This window comes from Thamnophis sirtalis, unplaced genomic scaffold (assembly GCF_051295495.1).
Source record: "Thamnophis sirtalis isolate CommonGarterSnake01/CBP01778 unplaced genomic scaffold, rThaSir2_p1.2 scaffold_7, whole genome shotgun sequence".
Lineage (NCBI taxonomy): Eukaryota > Metazoa > Chordata > Lepidosauria > Squamata > Natricidae > Thamnophis > Thamnophis sirtalis.
Genome location: NW_028261387.1, coordinates 63479943 through 63497889, shown reverse-complemented (window position 1 = coordinate 63497889; position 17947 = coordinate 63479943). Strand labels below are relative to the sequence as shown.

Below are 17947 nucleotides of genomic sequence, written 5' to 3'. Positions count from 1 at the left end.
TAAGTTTTCATTTGCTTTACAGATCTGCAAAGGTCCTAAATGTGAGGCTTAAATAAAATCATAAAGTAACTTTTTCATCACCATCATAGCTGCAAACAGTCACTAAATGAGGCAGTTGCTAACTAAGGACTAGTATTAGGATTGGTAATGATTGCCCTACTTAAATTCTGTTCAAAGACAGGTTTGAATTTCTTACAAGTTAGAAATAGAAGTGAAGCAGGTAAAAAAAAAGAGTAGTATATTATGCAGATATATGGCTGGGATTTCTCAATGGATCCTATGAGGCTTACAAGAGATTTCATTTTTAAAATCTACTTATTTATCAAGATAATTCAGCACTTCCTCTTCAACGTACTGGCATGAATAACGCGCAATATGAAGTTAGTATTTCACTTGCAGCTATAAGATATGAAAAAAGAGAACATAAACAAAATAAAAACATTTTAAAAAATAAGATAAGAGATATTTTTCCCTCACATGAAAGATGTGAGTAGCTAATTTATGTTGCACTGAATATATGTCATAAGACGTCTATTATGTTGCAAAGTATGATCCCATTTTTTATTGCAATGAAAGCAAGCACAGAATCAAATGGGGCGGTTTGTTAGTTCACTGACAGCTACTGACTCACAATCTATAAAGTCTAGCTGCATTTTAAATGAATGAGCATCTGGGGACAATTTTTGTATTGTAGCTATTATAATTATTCCCATTTAACATGGCAAGACATCATTTGATTTCCATCTTGGTATAAACCAGTTAGAGAAGTACCTGTATTTCTCAAGACAGCCACAATAAAAATCTGTGGATATCACATATAACCCATTACTGTGGAAAATTTCTTTCTCTCTCTCTCTCTCTCCCTCCCTCCCCTTCCCCCCCCCTCTTAGACTTCAGCTACTTTCAGCTTCGAGCTCATTTGTATCAGGCAAGGGGACTTCTTTCTGCTGATGAAAATGGCCTTTCAGATCCATTTGCAAGAGTGGTGTTTTCAACACAGTGCCAATCTACAATGGTAAGAATATTTACAGACATAGCAAGTAATGCTACAGGTACAGTAAATACTGAAGTGGCCACATTTCTCCTCTTCCTCTCCCCCCAAGGATGGGATTCAGCCGGTTCGGACCAGTTCGGGCAAACCGGTTGTTCCAATTTTACACAGTTTGGAGAACTGGTAAAATTGATCACCACGTGCATACGCTCGCATTTTCAGTGAACCAGTTGTTAAGTGGGTTGAATCCCACCACTGTCCCTCCCCAAGAATATCTGTCTACTGGCCAAATATTTAAACCTAAAGATATTAAAAACATCCACAGTAACTCCCTGGTTTCTGATATTCTTTTACTTTTGCCATTACTTGCAAATCGGGATGAGGCAGAGTTGCCCAAAATGTCAAGATGACAGCTATGACCATGTGATTAAAGCCGCACTTCTTTTTTGCGTACTCTCTTGATTTTTAAAAAAATCCCTCTATAGCAGTGGTTCCCAAACTTGGCAACTTTAAGAGTTGTGGACTTCAACTCTCTGAATTCTCCAGCCAGCTGGAGAATTCTGGGAGTTGAAGTCCACAAGTCTTAAAGTTGCCAAGTTTGGGAACCAAGTTGCCAAGTTTGGGAACCAAGTTGAAGTCCACAAGTCTTAAAGTTGCCAAGTTTGGGAACCACTGCTCTATAGGTATCCCTATTCCAAAGCTAAATGAATTTCTGCGCTTTCTACTTATTAATACATCATCCTTAGTCTTTAGTTTATCAAACTGCTGTCATGTTCCTCCTCCCATTTTTTTCCCTTCTGGAAGTGGGCTGAGAACTAATGAATCCTATGGCCATGAACGATTTTGAACAGAGCCTCCCTGGTCCATTGGCGGGATTCAAATGATTTAACAATCAGTTCTCTGCCCTAATGATTTCTTCCAACAACCAGACCACCACACTGCTCAGAAAGTTAATAACCAGTTCTCCCGAAGTGGTACGAACTGTCTGAATCCCACTACTGCCCTGGTCTTGGTTGACACCTGAAACTTTACATCATATTTATTTCTTTGTTATACCTTGCCCTTTTTTCAGGTGCTCAAGAGGGTGTACACAATGCTCCCTTTTATTTTTCTCCTAAGAACAGCACTGTGAGATAAGTTGGGCTGAGTAAGACTGAGAGTAGAAACCTGGGGTTTTCAATCCTAGTCCCACACTTTCACTACTACATCTCATATAATTCATTAATATATTTGTATTATATTTCCATGGTTCATGTCATACCATACCTCGGTTAGAAGAGTCTCAACTGATAGAATGAGTTCCACTGGATAAAATTATCCATAATATATCTTTCCAGTTGCATGTATTTTTCTTTTACCTTCTTAAAATGTGATAATAACTTGAATAGAGTTTAAATCAGAAGAATTTAGGGAAAGACTGGGAAGGAATTGGGGAGAAGAGCATTTTACACGAGAAGAGGCAACACAGCCTAGATAAGAGAAGTATGGGAAGAAAATGTTCCAGAGAGACTTACCTTAAATAATTCATTGTAAATCTGACTGGAAATTTACGGTAGTTTCAGTTTTCAAGATTATCTTTTTACTCTTTGCTCTTTACTAGTATCTTACATGTTTTTGAAACCAATGTGATTCTTGCTTGTTTAGTTTGATATTGCAGGACTTAACCCTACTTAATATTCCTCTTCAAACTATTTCAAATTTCACTTTCTATTATTCCTTGCTCACTTCAGAGTTTTTTTTATTAAGGAAAAGGGGGAAAGGCAGATGTTATTTTTTCCCCTTCAGGCAGAAGTAAATCAATTTGGAATGAAAATTAGTGGGGGGGAATAGAGAGTGAAGAAAAGGCTATTCTCTTCTTTGTCACTGCTTAAACCTAGGACATTTCCATATGTGATGTTTGCATCACTTCAAAATCAGCAGCTGAGCCAACTTATTTTCAGATCAACTGTATTATATCTGGATTGCACTGCAAATGATTCCTCTTAAAAACACTGAAATTCTGCTGAGTTTGTGGGCAAGATGTTTTCACATTAGGGGCAATATTTGCCTCTTTCTGCCCCCAGATCTAGTATATAAGTTGCCATCTACTCCATTCTCATAGAATTTCAGCTACTAGGCTCTGCAGGTCTTTTAAATATAGGTCAGAGGCCTTAGGTTTTGCAATTTCCGATGTTGAAATAGTCTATTATTTCTTTGTTTCCTTCTTTCTTTACATTGAATAAATTAAAGGTGGAAGGCAGGGGATTGAATCAATGCATTTTTTGCACTCTCCTATTGGCTTAGATCTGAGGGAGTAATATAAGATGTTCTTAGTGGTTCAAGGTTGACAGTTATGAAGACAATCACTGATGACCTTCAACCTTGAGAGCAGAAATATCACTACTGTAATGTAAATGTTCTCTCATAGATGCTTCAGATTGCTTCCAAATTCTAAAAAAATGCTGGAGATGTCATACTGTATGTCATTTTATATTTTATTATATCTAGATTAGTTTTAAATAGTTATGGGGGTGTCAGTGGCATTGAATGGCAATGTCTAAAGTTGGCAGGCTGTTGTTTTCCTTTATTTTCCTCTGGAATATGATCCATCAACAAATTATCTCTGCTTTTCAGATAAGATACCATGATGCTTTTCATACAAACAGAAACTGTATGAAAAGCGATTTATTTGTTATTGTTCCTGTCTGAACTTATCAGAGTATCAGAATAGAGTGTATGTCTGGGCAATTGTGCCATAGGGTGAAAAACACATTAATCGGCTCTATTCTGTCACTGTCAATAACTTCAATTTTTGTTAATTCAGGTATTGGAAGAAACACTCAGCCCAATGTGGAATGAACTACTTCTGTATGATCAGCTAGTAATTGATGGAAAGAAAGAGGACTTGAAGACAGAGACTCCAATAGCTATTGTCAATATTTTTGACTACAATAAATTTGTAAGAATACTTTTTCTTTCTAAACCTTTAAATATGCTTTTTATTGCTCAAAGGAGATTCCAAAGCAAGGAACATTTTTTTAAAAGTTTACAATTAATTAAAGCAATGTTTCAATTGAAAAACATGATTAAAGAACATTAGACAATAATATTGAACTGAATCAGCAAGCCTAACATCACCAATTTAATGAACACCTGGAATGGATGAAGAGACTTGTCTTAAATTCATGCCAAGAGTTTAGAAGATTCATTGGCAATCATATCTGAAAACTTCATAATGTTAGAGATTGTGAAGAGAGGTTGGGAATACCTTTTATTGAGCCATCACCTAGTGACCCACTGGTAGGTGTGGTATCCTTAAGAAACTTTGATTTTGAAGACTGTCATTTCCAGATGACTTACATTGATTGAAGAAGACTACATGACTAAAGGAATCCAGACACATGGCATTTGCATCAATCTAGGGCTGGTCCTTCATCCTGCATACTCAGGATGTGTACTTTAGATCTTTTTGGCAGATAAGTGAAATAATTTCTGGCTCAACTCTGATGTAGTAGGAAAGGCTATAAATGTTTTGCAATATTAACTGGAACTGGAAGGGTTTTTTAAACAGATTAACAGAGTTGGAATGGACCTAGGTCATCTAGTCCAACTACCCACCCAAGCAGACCCTACATCATATGACAGATGACAATTCAGTCTCAATTTCTCAGTGCAGTTTCTCAATACAGGAACTCTCCCATTATTCTCATTCCCATATTTTTGGTTTTCCCTCCCTCTCCATGGAAGAGAAGATACCTTAAAGCTTCACTTCCTTTACTCACTTTTAAAACTGAGCATCTCTCTGATCCCTGTTGAAATCAATGCTCCAAGCTTTTTAGAAAGCATTACCTTTTACCCTGTCCACACTGCCAAACTAAATAGGGCAACCAGAGGTGGGTTTCTACTGGTTCGCACCAGTTCGGGCGAACCGGTAGTGGCAATTTGGCCTGGGTCACAGAACTGGCAGCGACCCAAGCTGGGCATGCCCCAGAATCGTTTTCCTGATTTCTGCTGCCATTGCCTGCATGTTTTTTACTAGTTTTTCATGATCTTGGCGCATGCACAGAATAATTTACAGTGAACTGCACACACGCACAAAGTGTACACAAAGCAAGCTGGTACCAACGCCAGTAGGAACCCACCATTATGGGCAACAATAAGAACAATAATGGACTACTATGTAAGTAAAGTAAAAGGTAAAGAACTCTCTGTGGATTTTACTCCACTAGTTGTTGGCCAACTGTAGAGGGCAGCGCTCATCTCCATTTCAAGACCATTGAGCCAGTGCTGTCTGAAGACATTTCTGCAATCATGTGGCCAGCTGACTTTATGGAGTGCAGTTACCTTCCCACCAAAGTAGTACCTATTATTTATTTGCATATGCATGCTTTCAAACTACTAGGTTGGCAGGAGCTGGGGCAAAGACGGGAGCTCACCCCATTGTGTGGCACTTGGGTCTCGAACCTGGGCTGCTGGCTTTCCAGATGACAAGCCTAGTGTCTTAACTGCTGAGCTATTGCACAGCCCCTGGACTGCTATCTAGTCACTTCTCAAAATTATGTTTCAAAAATGATTTGGACTTCATATAAGCACCACACCTCTCTGGGATTGTTTAAATGAGCCAACCTTCTTGCTGGGTTTCTATAAAAGCCTGAAAAGAAGTTGCAAGTGCTGTAAGAGTTGCTTTTAGAATGGACTCCTTAAAGCAACAGCAACTTTTGCTAGGATGGTGTTCAGCTACAAGAATAATCTACATCTGTTCTATTCTACAATTCTATTCTACAATTTCAACAAGTATAAGATATGCAAACGTCAATTCCCAGGCTGGCTAGGGAATTCTGGAAATTGAAATCTACAGGTCTTAAAATTGTTGAAATTGAAAAACACAGTTCTTCATGAAATGTCTAAGCAAAGGCATTTAGAAGTAAGGAATCTCATACTGTTAGGGATAGAATACTGTTGTCTGAGTAAAATGCCCTTGTATGTTTTGGTAGTAAACTTTAGTGATCCCAAAATAATGTGCATGTTTAATTCCGATTTGATGTTTGCTTTTTTCTATAGGGTCCACCAGAGTTCCTTGGTCGAGCCTTTGTTACCCCACAAGTGAAGCTGGTGGATGAGCCTTACAGCAAACCTTCTCTTCAATTTTTTGATATTTATAAAGGCCATAAATCAGCTGGGGAGTTAATTGCTGTATTTGAGCTGATTGAACTGGATTATAGTGGTTACTTAGAGGTAAGCGTTTACATTGCCATCATCTGATTTGTAGATATTGATTTCCTTAACCTCAATTAGCAAACTTTGGATGTAATGAACAAAATCCATTCATTTGTTTAACCATTTTATGTACATTTTGGTTTAGTGGACATCATTCCTATCATTAGTCCAATCTAGAGTTTGCTAAACGTAGACACATGAATGGGTTGAAAATATTCCTGCTAGAGACTCGATGCATATTCAGTAATGTACAGTATATTTCTAGCATAACATTGAGCATAACAAGTAGACTTACATCTATCATGTTTTTAATAGGGTAGCTTTTCATTTTGTAGCAGGATATTGTAGTGGTGTGATCAAGGTCTTTTATGGGAGTCTGATTTAAAAAATAGATTATAATCTACAATCTGTACAATAACAAAATAGTGAATGAATGCAAGTTAGGATGCAGTAAGTGCCTTTTCATTTCTTAGGCACAACCAGTATGCAATTAGGAAATATTTCTGGGTAAGAAAGGATTACTTCCAGAAATACCATGGGATAGTTTCATTTTTGAAAGATAACAACTGATTTTGATAGCAGTTATATAAATATCATGCTTCAATGACTGCATTTCTTACTAATAAAATATATAGGAGATTTTTTTTTATACTAATACAGTTTCATCATTCATAACAACTATGAAACTTTGATTATTATTTCCAAAAATGCTATAGCTTATTAACTTGAAAAATGGTTATTAATAATTTAAAAAACCCTCTCATTTATTTGATAGCTCATACAAAGTAAGGAGGCCGTAGGATTGGGCTTGCTTAAATCTTTTGGCAATATCCTTATTTATACATGCGCACAGAGATTTGTTTTTTAATTGCTTTGAACTTTATTTATTTTCTAGCCATCAGTGCCTCATGATGTAGACCCCAAAGAGCCAGAGTATTTGGGGGATCCCCGTTCTGGACGATTCATTATTCCTGAAGGAATTCGCCCAATCCTTAAAGAATTCCGCATAGAGGTAAAAATATTTTCTAAATGATATTCCATGAAAATAATTATTGAATGTAATTTAAATTGACTATCCAGATAGGGGAATGAAAAATGAAATTATTTGTAAGTATTAACAAATACATTTTTCAGTTATCCAAGTGCTCTATGCCATGCGTTAAATAAATAAATACCTTTATCCCTGTACTGAAATAATGGCAAACAAATTGTATGGATAATAGCAAGCCTTATGCTGCAGCTAAATCTATGCATACGAAAATTAGGTTAAGAAACTATGACGCTATAAATTAATATACCTGTTCAACAATTTTTACTTTTTTAAAAAGTTTTTCATGGAGTTTTGAGAATTATAAAGTGATTCTCTGGAGAGAAGTGGCCTAGACTGAGGTATTTTGCTGAAATTGTAGAATTAATATACAACCCAAAACACTTTGGGTCATTCCCTCTTTCCAAATATAATATAGGTTTGTGCCATTACCCCTTCCCTCCTCTCCCAAAACTGTCTGCCAGTTTGCTGGGGAGAATGGGAGCAAAGGGAGTGAGTAAAACATTCTAGCATATTCCCTTGAGCCCTTTCTCCAGGGAGGAAGAGGGCTCACCCATCAACTGCTAGGTCCCTCAGCCAGTCCTACTTTGCCAGCAGGCATTGGAGTCACTCCCTCATTCTTCCTTCATTAACTACCACCATCACGATATTTCAAATTTCAGCCTTGATTCCAAAGTAGCCAATGGCTGTTTTGGGCCGTACCTCTGGCCAATTGGGTATGGGGCCCAGAGGGAGGCAGGAAAGAGGGTGGTGGCAAGACCCTTCCCATCGTTCCTTGGACCATACAACATATGAGTTTCTGGGAAGTGTCCTTGAAGGTAGTGGCATGACATGCCAAATTTCAATCCCTCAAGGAGTCATGGATCCCAGACTTTGGGTGCATTCTGTAAATTAGCTTATTTGAAGTAGTTTGATTTAAAAATGGTTGCTCCACGATGCACAGTTTTGTTGAATTGAAGTTACAAAGTATCAGACAGACCCAAGAGTTTTAGTAATGTATAGATTTATGAACTTTACATTATTCTAAATCAAAATCAATATGTAGATTAACCCACATTAATTTAAACCAAGTATACTATCAGCAGAGGACAGTTTGCTAATCTGTCACACAATTGAATGTGACACAATTCAGTGGGATTTGAGACTAAGATCCTTTAGAGAAGGAGAATGCCCGGCCTTGTTCTGACCTAAGATATTTATTTGCCTCTCTCTTAGATCTTGTTTTGGGGCCTGAGAGATCTGAAACGTGTCAACCTATTTGAGGTTGACCAGCCTCAGGTGATAATTGAATGTGCTGGAAAGAAAGTGGAATCAGAAGTGCTCACAACTTACAAAGGGAACCCCAATTTCAATGAACTTGTTAAATTTGTTAATGTGGTAAGTGATAACTGGGAGGTAGAGCCCAAAAGTTAAGATAATTGTAATACAACTAATCAAGCTAGTCTTGTACAAATATAATCTAGGGAATGTTTTGCCGAGTGTCAGGGCAGTGATCAGGTGCCCAGGCAATTGATTCTCCTGGTTCCAGAAACAATGAACATGCAAACAAACAAAGGGATTTTAAGTCTCAAGATTTTAAAAGCATACATACTAATGATACCCAAATCTCTTGCAAGCTGCTATGGTCATAGACTCCAAGACTTGATTCTTGACGGGGTGACACGTGACTCTGGAATGGGAATCGAAAGTATAAAACTTTCACAGTGAGAAAAGCTTTGAAGCTACAAAATTACCCCTCCTCTTCAGTAAACATGAGTAAAAAAGCAAGCAGGTTACCTCAGAATGAGCTCTAAATCTCTAGGCTTTTCTAAATAAAAAGGAAAAGATAAAATATATCACTAAACTCTTTAAAATAACAATGGTCTTTCACATTGCCATTACAGGAAGGACAATTATCTTTTTATAGCAGTCACATGCATATCTTTTTGTTGAATGTTGTTTTCTTCCTTTTATAAACAACAAGAATCCTATACAGCTGAGTTTCAGTGGAAATGGCTGATGGCAATCTACATATTGAATTATTGGTTATCTGATTAAGGAAAAAAAACATGTACTTCTGCTATTGTAACACTGGAAATTCAGTGAAACGTCATAATAATTTACTTATCTTAGAAATAGTATGGATTGTTCTGAAATTCATTTGGTTGACTTTTTTAAAAATAGGAACTTCCAGAACAGGTGTACTTACACCCACCTCTCAGTATCTTCGTGGTGGAGAAGAGAGCCTTTGGACGCTCTGTCCTCGTGGGAACTCACATAGTTTCTCATATTATGAAATTTGCTCCTAAAGAAATAGATGAGATGGAAGAGGAAACAGATAACCCTCCCAAGAGTGAGTTTTTAGAGTTTTTAGGACATTATCCAATGAAATGAAATAGAGTATCATGCAGGGGTGTCAAACTCGCAGCCCACGGGCTGGATGTGTCATGCGCTGGCCACCCCATGCCCATTTTAGCAAAGAGGGGGAAAGTTGCAATATATCATGGGATGATGTGACAATGTGAGTTTGACACTCCTGGAATAATGCATTGGTTTATAAGAGTACAGCATCTGCTTTGTGAATTATCTTTGTCATATAAAGGAATGTCCTGACGGATCACACCTATAATGTATTTGTATTAAACATGTGGTTAATATATTTTATTTCAGAAAGGAAAGCATCAGATAAACCAAATATCTCCCAAAAGGTGATGAACCTTGGTGCAACTGCTGGAAAGACCGTAATAAATATTGGTGCAGCTGCTGGGCAGACAGTAATAAATATTGGTGCAGCTGCTGGAGACCTAGGAAGCAAAGCTAACCCCCTCAAGCTTGTCAAGGTGAATGCAGCAACGTTTCAGGTTTACTTTAGCAAGAGATTCTGTAATATTGGCTGTATAAATACATAATGGATGTTTTGGGAAAAATATAGATATGATGGCACCAATTAAATGGCAAAGAAGGAAATATAAATGAGAAATGCATGAAAGCAAACAAATAAAAAGGAATCTAAAATATTTTAAGAACCACTTTGGGGCAATGTTTAATACATCAGTCTAGAAATCAGGAAACTATGTGTTCTAATTCTGCCTTAGGCATGAATTCAGCTAGGTGACTTGCAAAACACTTCTGAGTGACAGTGATCAGGAACCTCCACCATGCCAGATCCAGGAACAAGTGCAAGTAGCACACCAAGCAAAGTTGTGCAAAGGACCTCCAGATTGTAGGGTGAATCCAAGTGAGGCAATGCAACCCCATCTAGATTCAAGGATGGATTTATCTCCTTAGGGCCCCAAATTCATAGCTAATTGTTCTTGGAATGATGGAGCTGAAATCTGTTCTTTCCTATCAAATCCTCAAGACCTCCAAACTGCTTCACTTGGATGATTGGGGCCATGATCTACAATTAAATGTTATCAGCATGCTAAGATACTGCACCCTATGCCAAACGATCACTCCCCTATCTAAAATCTAATCTATCTAATATACATATTAAACTGGAGAGGGTAGAGAGTAGAGCCCTGAGATACATACAAAGCAGGGGTTTGGGGCTAGACCACTTTCTCCCTCTCCCACCTTCCAACCCCTCAATGCTGATCAAGGAGGACTAGGATGGATGCACTATCCCTATTCTGAGCCCACCAGAAATCATTAGCAAGCATAATCAAAATCTCTTAGTATTGTATAATCCTAGTTTGAAAGAGGTCCAGATAATCTACTACTTCCATTCAGGATCCTTAGGAGCTGAAGGTTAACCACTTTCTTAATAACCTTCTTACCTTGACAGTAATGATGAAATAATGCCAGGATTCAGATATTGATATATCAATTTTATGACATAATCTTCTAGCAGTTGTTTGAAGTAATCTTCTAGTGGTTGTTTGAAGTAATCTTCTAGTGGTTGTTGGAGAGGTTCAACCAGATTCTTCTACATTTCCATATAATGGATGGAATTTTATGTCATTTATTTTCAGGCACCACTGAAAAAAATCCCTATTGATAAATTGGTACCAAAAGAGGAAGAATTTGAGGAGGAAAAGCCTGAGAAGGAAGAACTGGATTGGTGGTCCAAGTACTATGAATCATTAAAGGAATTAAATAAACAGGTAATCATGAACCTTACTGTATAATTTATATTGAATTATAATGAGATATGAGACGGAGTTGGATAACCTGTCACTTTTAACTTATTGATTATAAAGTTTAAAGTTGGGATACTAGAAGGTAATGGGGCTGTTTAAATAGTAAAATCTGCTAAAATATGTCTGATTTTGTCAGGTAAACTAGGGGGCAGTGTTCATATTGATTTAATCTAGATTATGAATTTCTTTTTTTTTTTTTACCATTCCTATGCTTCTGTCTTTGCTCTTCAATGCATTAATTGATTTTCCAAATAGAGGCACCCTCTTACCAATAAACCTAGGATTAGTTCTAAGTGTGACTTAATCATTGTAGAGGACTGCCAGCATTTTCCCAAGCTCTATGAAAACTTTGTCCTGTTACTCATAATAAGAACTCTATAGAACAGGTAAGAAGAAAAGGCTGACACACAAAATAATTTAAAATTAGAGGAAGAGAAAAAAAGAGTGCTGAATATCAGTATTAAATAATCAGTGTTTCGAGCGCAGCATTTATTAATTTCTAGCATTTTACTGTAAAACTCACATTAGAAAACTATAAGGAATCTTCAATATTAGAAACTGTAAGAAATTTATTAAGAGCATAGAATGGTAAGTCTGATTGACATTTGTTATTATAACTCAGTTAAAGGCCATTCTCTTTTGCAGTCTCTTAGTGATGAAGACGAGGATGACGCAAATGATGCAGGTGAGTTAATCATGCTATAGAACGGCATTCCTTAACTCTGTATCTTCCCAATGTGTTAAATTATACTTTCCACCTTCCTAGCATACCCAAAAGGAATTGTATTAGCCCAGCAGACACCAGGGCAGAAGAATACTAGTGACAACATTTCTCCAGATTATTACCCCTTTGAGGTTTCAGTTTCCTTTTGTTGTGATACGTTGGCAGCCTGCAGAGCTGACAGCAGAGTCGGACAATGAGGAGGTTGGGGAGGAACATGGGCCAGTCCTGGAGTCTGGAGAAGGCTCAGACGAGGGCTCTGCATCAGAGGCAGAGAGGATCCCAGTGCCATCTGGGAATTATGTGCTGCCTCTGGAGCCTCCAGAGTCAGATATCAGCAAGGCAGAGGAACAGGTGGAGCCTGTTCCCAGTGCGTGCATGCGCAGAGCTGCCAGAAGGCAAGAACAGTTAAGACAAAAGGGGCAATTCAGGAGTAAGACTTGGAGATGATTGGCCCCTCCCATAAGACATAAAGGAGGAGCAAAGGCATGTGAGCCTTTGCAGGAAGCAACTTTGTTCATTCTGGTCGGTTTAAACTCTATAGCTCCGTTTTGACTCTATGCTGCATGTGGCCTTGCCAAGTTAATTACCAATTAGGTCTTTGGCAGTGTTTCAAGGGAGATAAAGGTAGGTGTTTATCAGCTTTATCCTGAAAGACTGTGGCATACTTCTGCCAGACTCTTTACAAAAGTAAATTAAGTCATTAACTTTACCCGACTACTCAGAATCATTGCAGCCAGCATCTAACACTGTAAGCTGAGAAAAACACCTCTTTAATTTCTCTGTATCTTCTTTAGATGGAGGGAACTTGAATGCTGCTTTTCTTGATGAGGATGTAGAAGATGAAATAGTTGTTGAAGCAGAGCCAGTCCGTCCAAAAAGGAAACTTATAGCAACATTAAAAGTAAGCCTTTGTACAAAAAAAAAAGTTAAATTTAGTATATTTACTGAAGCAATTTTAGTTTTTCACATGAAAAGAGTTTCTGCTATATTTTAATGTTTTCTCTCTCAAAATGTGGGCAAACCTACTACCCGTGTTCAGTCAATAGTGATCAAAAAGAGTTCCAAGAACTGCAGAAAATGATTTAGAGGGAGTTGTTTGTACTTTTGGGACAGAACGGTGCCTAGCCATCTTTCATAGTATTATCTATATCACCTGTATCTGTTGAAATAAAATTACTACCTATATTGCTGACTGATAACATGAATTTTGAATACAATAGGAACAGGATATAACATAAAAAGGAACAGGATAAGCATCAGCAAAAACATCAAACACTGAATCTGTCATTACAAAAAATTTCTTTGATTGCATTAAGTTTTTTGTTCTGTTCTAATTCGTGTTATGTTCAATTACCATAGTGCACATTTTTATTTCAGATTTATAGTTCAGAACTAGAGAATGAGTTTGACAATTTTGAGGACTGGTTATGTATTTTTCCACTTCATCGTGGGAAAGCTAGTGAAGATGAAGATGGGAATGACGAAGAAAAATTTGTTGGGAAATACAAGGTCGGAATCTTTATTTATTAATACCATTTGATTTTCTTCCCAAAGTAGTAATGGCAGTGAATTTATTCCTATTAATATTAATTTATTTGGCATAGGGGCTCTTCGATGAGTCAAAATTCAGTCTTACCCATTCCTTTATAAAATACAAGCCTCATTGACTTTAATGGAATGATCACCCAGTATTTTTGATCTGTGCTTTCCATAGTTCTTAAACCAGATTCCTGTTGCTGCAGTCTGGAGATAGGTGGGTTTTTTTTTTTAACAAATGTTGAACTTTTTTTTTTGCAGTAGGTAAAAATTGGATACAAATCCTAATTTGGAAATATGGCTGCTAATCTGAAAAAAAGTCTATTTTAATACAATCTGTTATTGCACGGTATTCACTCCAAAGCTTCAACAGGTTCAGAATATGATGGGCTTGCCATAGGATCTTTGCTCCATGAGCTGCAATGGTTGCCAGTGTGCTTTTGGGTGTGATTCAAGGCCTTGGGTTATTACCTATAAAGCAGGGGTATCAAACTCAATTTCATTGAGTGGCACATCAGGGTTGTGTTCAGGGGTCGGCTCCTACCGGTTTAAAAGCGGTTTACTTGGATGCTTTGGGTGCACACGCACATACTTATATTTTGGATTGTTGCTTGGAAGGAAAACAGCTGAGCCGCAGTAATCCACTCTGCTGCACGACTCAGCTGAGAAGATAAAAGTAGGTAAAGCACAGCGCCGGGCAGGCGGGCCCACTTGTTTGTGGGAGCGAACCAGTTTGCTTCCAGCTCATCTTCAGAGCTACAGGTTTGCCCAAACCAGTCTGAACTAGTAGAATCCCACCCCTGGTTGTGTTTGACTCTGGGGGGCCATGGTGGGTGGGCCAAGGTGGGTGTGGCCAGCTTGACGTCACTTGTGTTGAGGGCGCCTGTGGTGGCCCAAAAGTTATGCCAGCAAAAACGGGCTCCCGAGCTCCATATTTGACTGCAACAGCCTCCTGCAACCCTCTGCCAGAAAAAATGGAGCTCGAGAGGGCCAACTCCAGCCCTCCCAAGCTCCATTTTTTCTGGCAGAGCCACTGCGGGATAGGCTTTTGCTGTTTCCAGATCTGAGTTTGACACCCCTGCTATAAAGGTACTGCCTGCCTTACACAGTTTCTACCAATCTGATATGAACTGGCAGAGTGGGCATTTTTCAGGTCACCCTTGATTAAATGTGCCATATTTCAGGACTCAGGAAATGTGTGTTCTCTGGTCTCTGAAATGAGGTTCCTCTTGAGGTCTGTATGGTTCCTAGGTGGATGATGTCGTTCTTGAAAACTGGCTATTTATCCTGGCCTTGGGGTAGGATAGATGTTTGTATTGGCATTGTTGTTTGGATTGCTATATGTAATAATTTTGCACTTTTATATTTGTTCAGGTTAATACTTTGTTTTTTATTGCTTATGTTATTCCACTGTGAACTGTTGAAACTGGGTTGGAGTCAAGTGACATCCCTATTGAATAAATAAATATTAATTCATTAAAAGTCAGATATATTCTGCTAGGAGAAGTGAATAGCTTCTCAGCAATAGGATTTTCCAAAATATAAATTATTAGAAAAAAAAAACCTACATAAACAGCACGTTCTTCTCAACTCCCTCTGCTACAGGGTTCATTCTATGTTTATCGATCTGAAGAGGCAGGTCCAGAACATAAGATCTCCCAAGGCATCCCCAGAAATAGACCCATCAAGGTTCTTGTCAGAATTTATATTGTCAAAGTAAGTATTTTGACTTCATATACAGAAATACAGATTTAGGACTTCAGATACACTGCAGACAGGTTGATTTCCAAAGCACAATCTCTGTTACTGAAATAACAGAGATTCTGTCATTATTTCAACCTTGGTCACTCCTTATTTATTGTGCTCTTACTTACATTCTTTCATGAATTGAAAAGTAAAATACTATTACAGAACATTCTTCTGGCTTTCTAAGGTTGGGTATTTTCAAATGAAGAATTCCTAATTATGTTCTTGCCCCTACCTTGCAGATTTATTTGTTCTGTTTTGTTTTGTTTGTCAACCATGTAGATAACAGGTAAATATGGACATGAACACAGGAAATGGGTACAAATAAATGGGGACAATAAGACAAGGGACGGTAGGCATGCTGGTGCGCTTATGCAGACCATAATTTCTTAGAAAAGGGGTGAAGTCCACGATAGACAGTTTAAGGTTAACGTTATGGGGGTTTGAGGATGTAACAGATTGTGGGGTTTTTTTGTTGAAGAAAACAGATTTGTTTTCCTGTTAGGAAAATAGACCCAGGATTGGGAAAATATAGGAGAGTTAAATATGGAAGGTGCTGTTTATAAACCATGAACTCTCCAAGGCAATTGCATTAGGAAAAATTCACTTGTATGCTATCTAAGCCTTTTTTTTCCAGATGGGAAGATATAGGTTTACCACAAATTGCATGAAATTCCATTATATTGATTCCACATCAATTTGTAGAATTCTTTTTGTCCCATCCTTTTGTATTCTGTCACCATATCACACGTGGCTGTTTCTTTAGGCAACTAATTTGACACCAGCAGATCCCAATGGCAAAGCAGATCCCTATCTTGTGGTTAAGATTGGCCAACAACAAAAAAACACCAAGGATCGATATATCCCAAAACAGCTCAATCCAGTTTTTGGAGAGTAAGAATATGTTTTTATCTTATATCTGTTACATCTTTTCTAAACTGATTCTTGTCTTACCAGAAGATTTTCTCTATTTCAGAAGAATGTACCCGTTAGTTATAGGCATAAAAATATAAGAATATGTCTTCATAGCATCAGCTAGGTTTATATGTGTGGATTCTTAAGGGCTGATAGTGGATCTTCCTGTGGGAATGGTGATGTAGAGCAGTGGTGAGATTCAAAAAAATTACTACTGGTTTCTTGGGCGTGGCTTGGTGGGCGTGGCAGGAGAAGGATACTGTACAATCTCAATTTCCTCCTGATCAGCCGGGACTCGAGAGGAAAAGAATAGATGGGGGCGGGGCCATTCAGAGGTGGTATTTACCGGTTCTCTGAACTACTCAAAATTTCCACCACTACTGGTTCTCCGAAATTGATCAGAACCTGCTGAATACCACCTATGATGCAGATAAATATTCCAAGGAAGGATACTGACATGAGCAATGAAGGAAAACTTCAATTAGAAGGAAACAACCTTTCAGCACAGAAAGAGAGAATCTGAGGTTATATCTGCCTAATATGCTCATGAAAATAGGAGTAAAATAAAGCAAATTGCTAATAAAAAGTAAAATAATTGCAAGAGTCTGATACTTATCTGGCTATATAAAATAAAGAAAGAAGGTGGACCAGGGACTTTAAAATGAAAGAATAGACTTTATCATTCTGCCAATGGATCCATCCAGCCGGCACTTCTTTTATTTCAACATTTATGTTGATTAAATACAAGTAAAAGGAAATGCTGCTATAGCAAGCAATAAAATGATTATTGTACAGAAGCTATTTTGTTATGTTCTGTCTTTACTTGCTATCTCCCAATGTTATTGTTTTCTTTCTATCCCATATTTAGAGTACTGGAGCTTTCAATATCCTTTCCTATAGAATCAGAACTCACTATATCAATATTTGACCATGATTTAGTTGGATCTGATGATTTAATTGGGGAGACCAAAATTGACTTGGAGAACCGATTCTACAGCAATCACAGAGCCAATTGTGGAGTGGCCTCACAATATGACACGTATGTATTATAGGAGCAGTCAAGGTGACTGAATCCCTCTCTCGTTCTACTAGTATCCTATAGCTTTGTCAATAGAGCTTAAGGCCCAATGTTTCTGCCCTATAGGAATGCCAGCATTAATAAACCAGTTTCATATCTAATCTAAACGATAAAATGCAACTTACCCATATGTAATCATTTGTTACAGAGAAGGCTACAATATATGGCGAGATGCTTTCAAACCCACGCATATCTTGGAAAGTTTATGCAAGAAGAATGCCCTCCCCTCAGCTGAGTACAGGGCAGAGGAAGTCAAAGTAAATAACAAGATTTTTAAAATCCCCCCTGAAGCTTTTCCTGAAGGTAATGGTACTTACCTTTGCTATATTTTTTTTTTAAATTTCAACAGCAGTGGTGGGATTCAAATAATTTTACAACTGGTTCTCTGCCCTAATGACTAGGTGGGTAGGCGGAGCTCAGTGGTCATGTGACTGGGTGGGCATGGACAACTCAACGTCACTCACATTGATGGCTGCTTCGCCTTAGCTGTTATATTGTAATAAGGGTTAACCGGAGAGGCAGTTTTTGTAAGCAGGGCAATAAAAATTAGGCTAGAAACAACACCAGAATGTTTCCTTCCTGCCTTCCTTAC

General features: G+C 37.9%; 1 protein-coding gene across 1 annotated transcript in view; it reads left to right on the top strand.

Annotated features, from left to right (window-relative positions):
* The window catches only part of LOC106549072 (fer-1-like protein 4), a 59973-nt gene that overhangs the window by 27969 nt on the left and 14057 nt on the right, over positions 1–17947 (top strand). The window contains exons 24-38 of the mRNA XM_087720273.1: positions 891–1015; positions 3795–3929; positions 6032–6205; positions 7083–7199; positions 8451–8612; positions 9399–9567; positions 9885–10054; positions 11189–11320; positions 12002–12041; positions 12875–12981; positions 13458–13589; positions 15222–15332; positions 16129–16256; positions 17146–17316; positions 17504–17658. Coding sequence (XP_087576399.1) covers positions 891–1015; positions 3795–3929; positions 6032–6205; positions 7083–7199; positions 8451–8612; positions 9399–9567; positions 9885–10054; positions 11189–11320; positions 12002–12041; positions 12875–12981; positions 13458–13589; positions 15222–15332; positions 16129–16256; positions 17146–17316; positions 17504–17658 — 2028 coding nt within the window. The remainder of the gene's footprint in view (positions 1–890; positions 1016–3794; positions 3930–6031; positions 6206–7082; positions 7200–8450; positions 8613–9398; positions 9568–9884; positions 10055–11188; positions 11321–12001; positions 12042–12874; positions 12982–13457; positions 13590–15221; positions 15333–16128; positions 16257–17145; positions 17317–17503; positions 17659–17947) is intronic.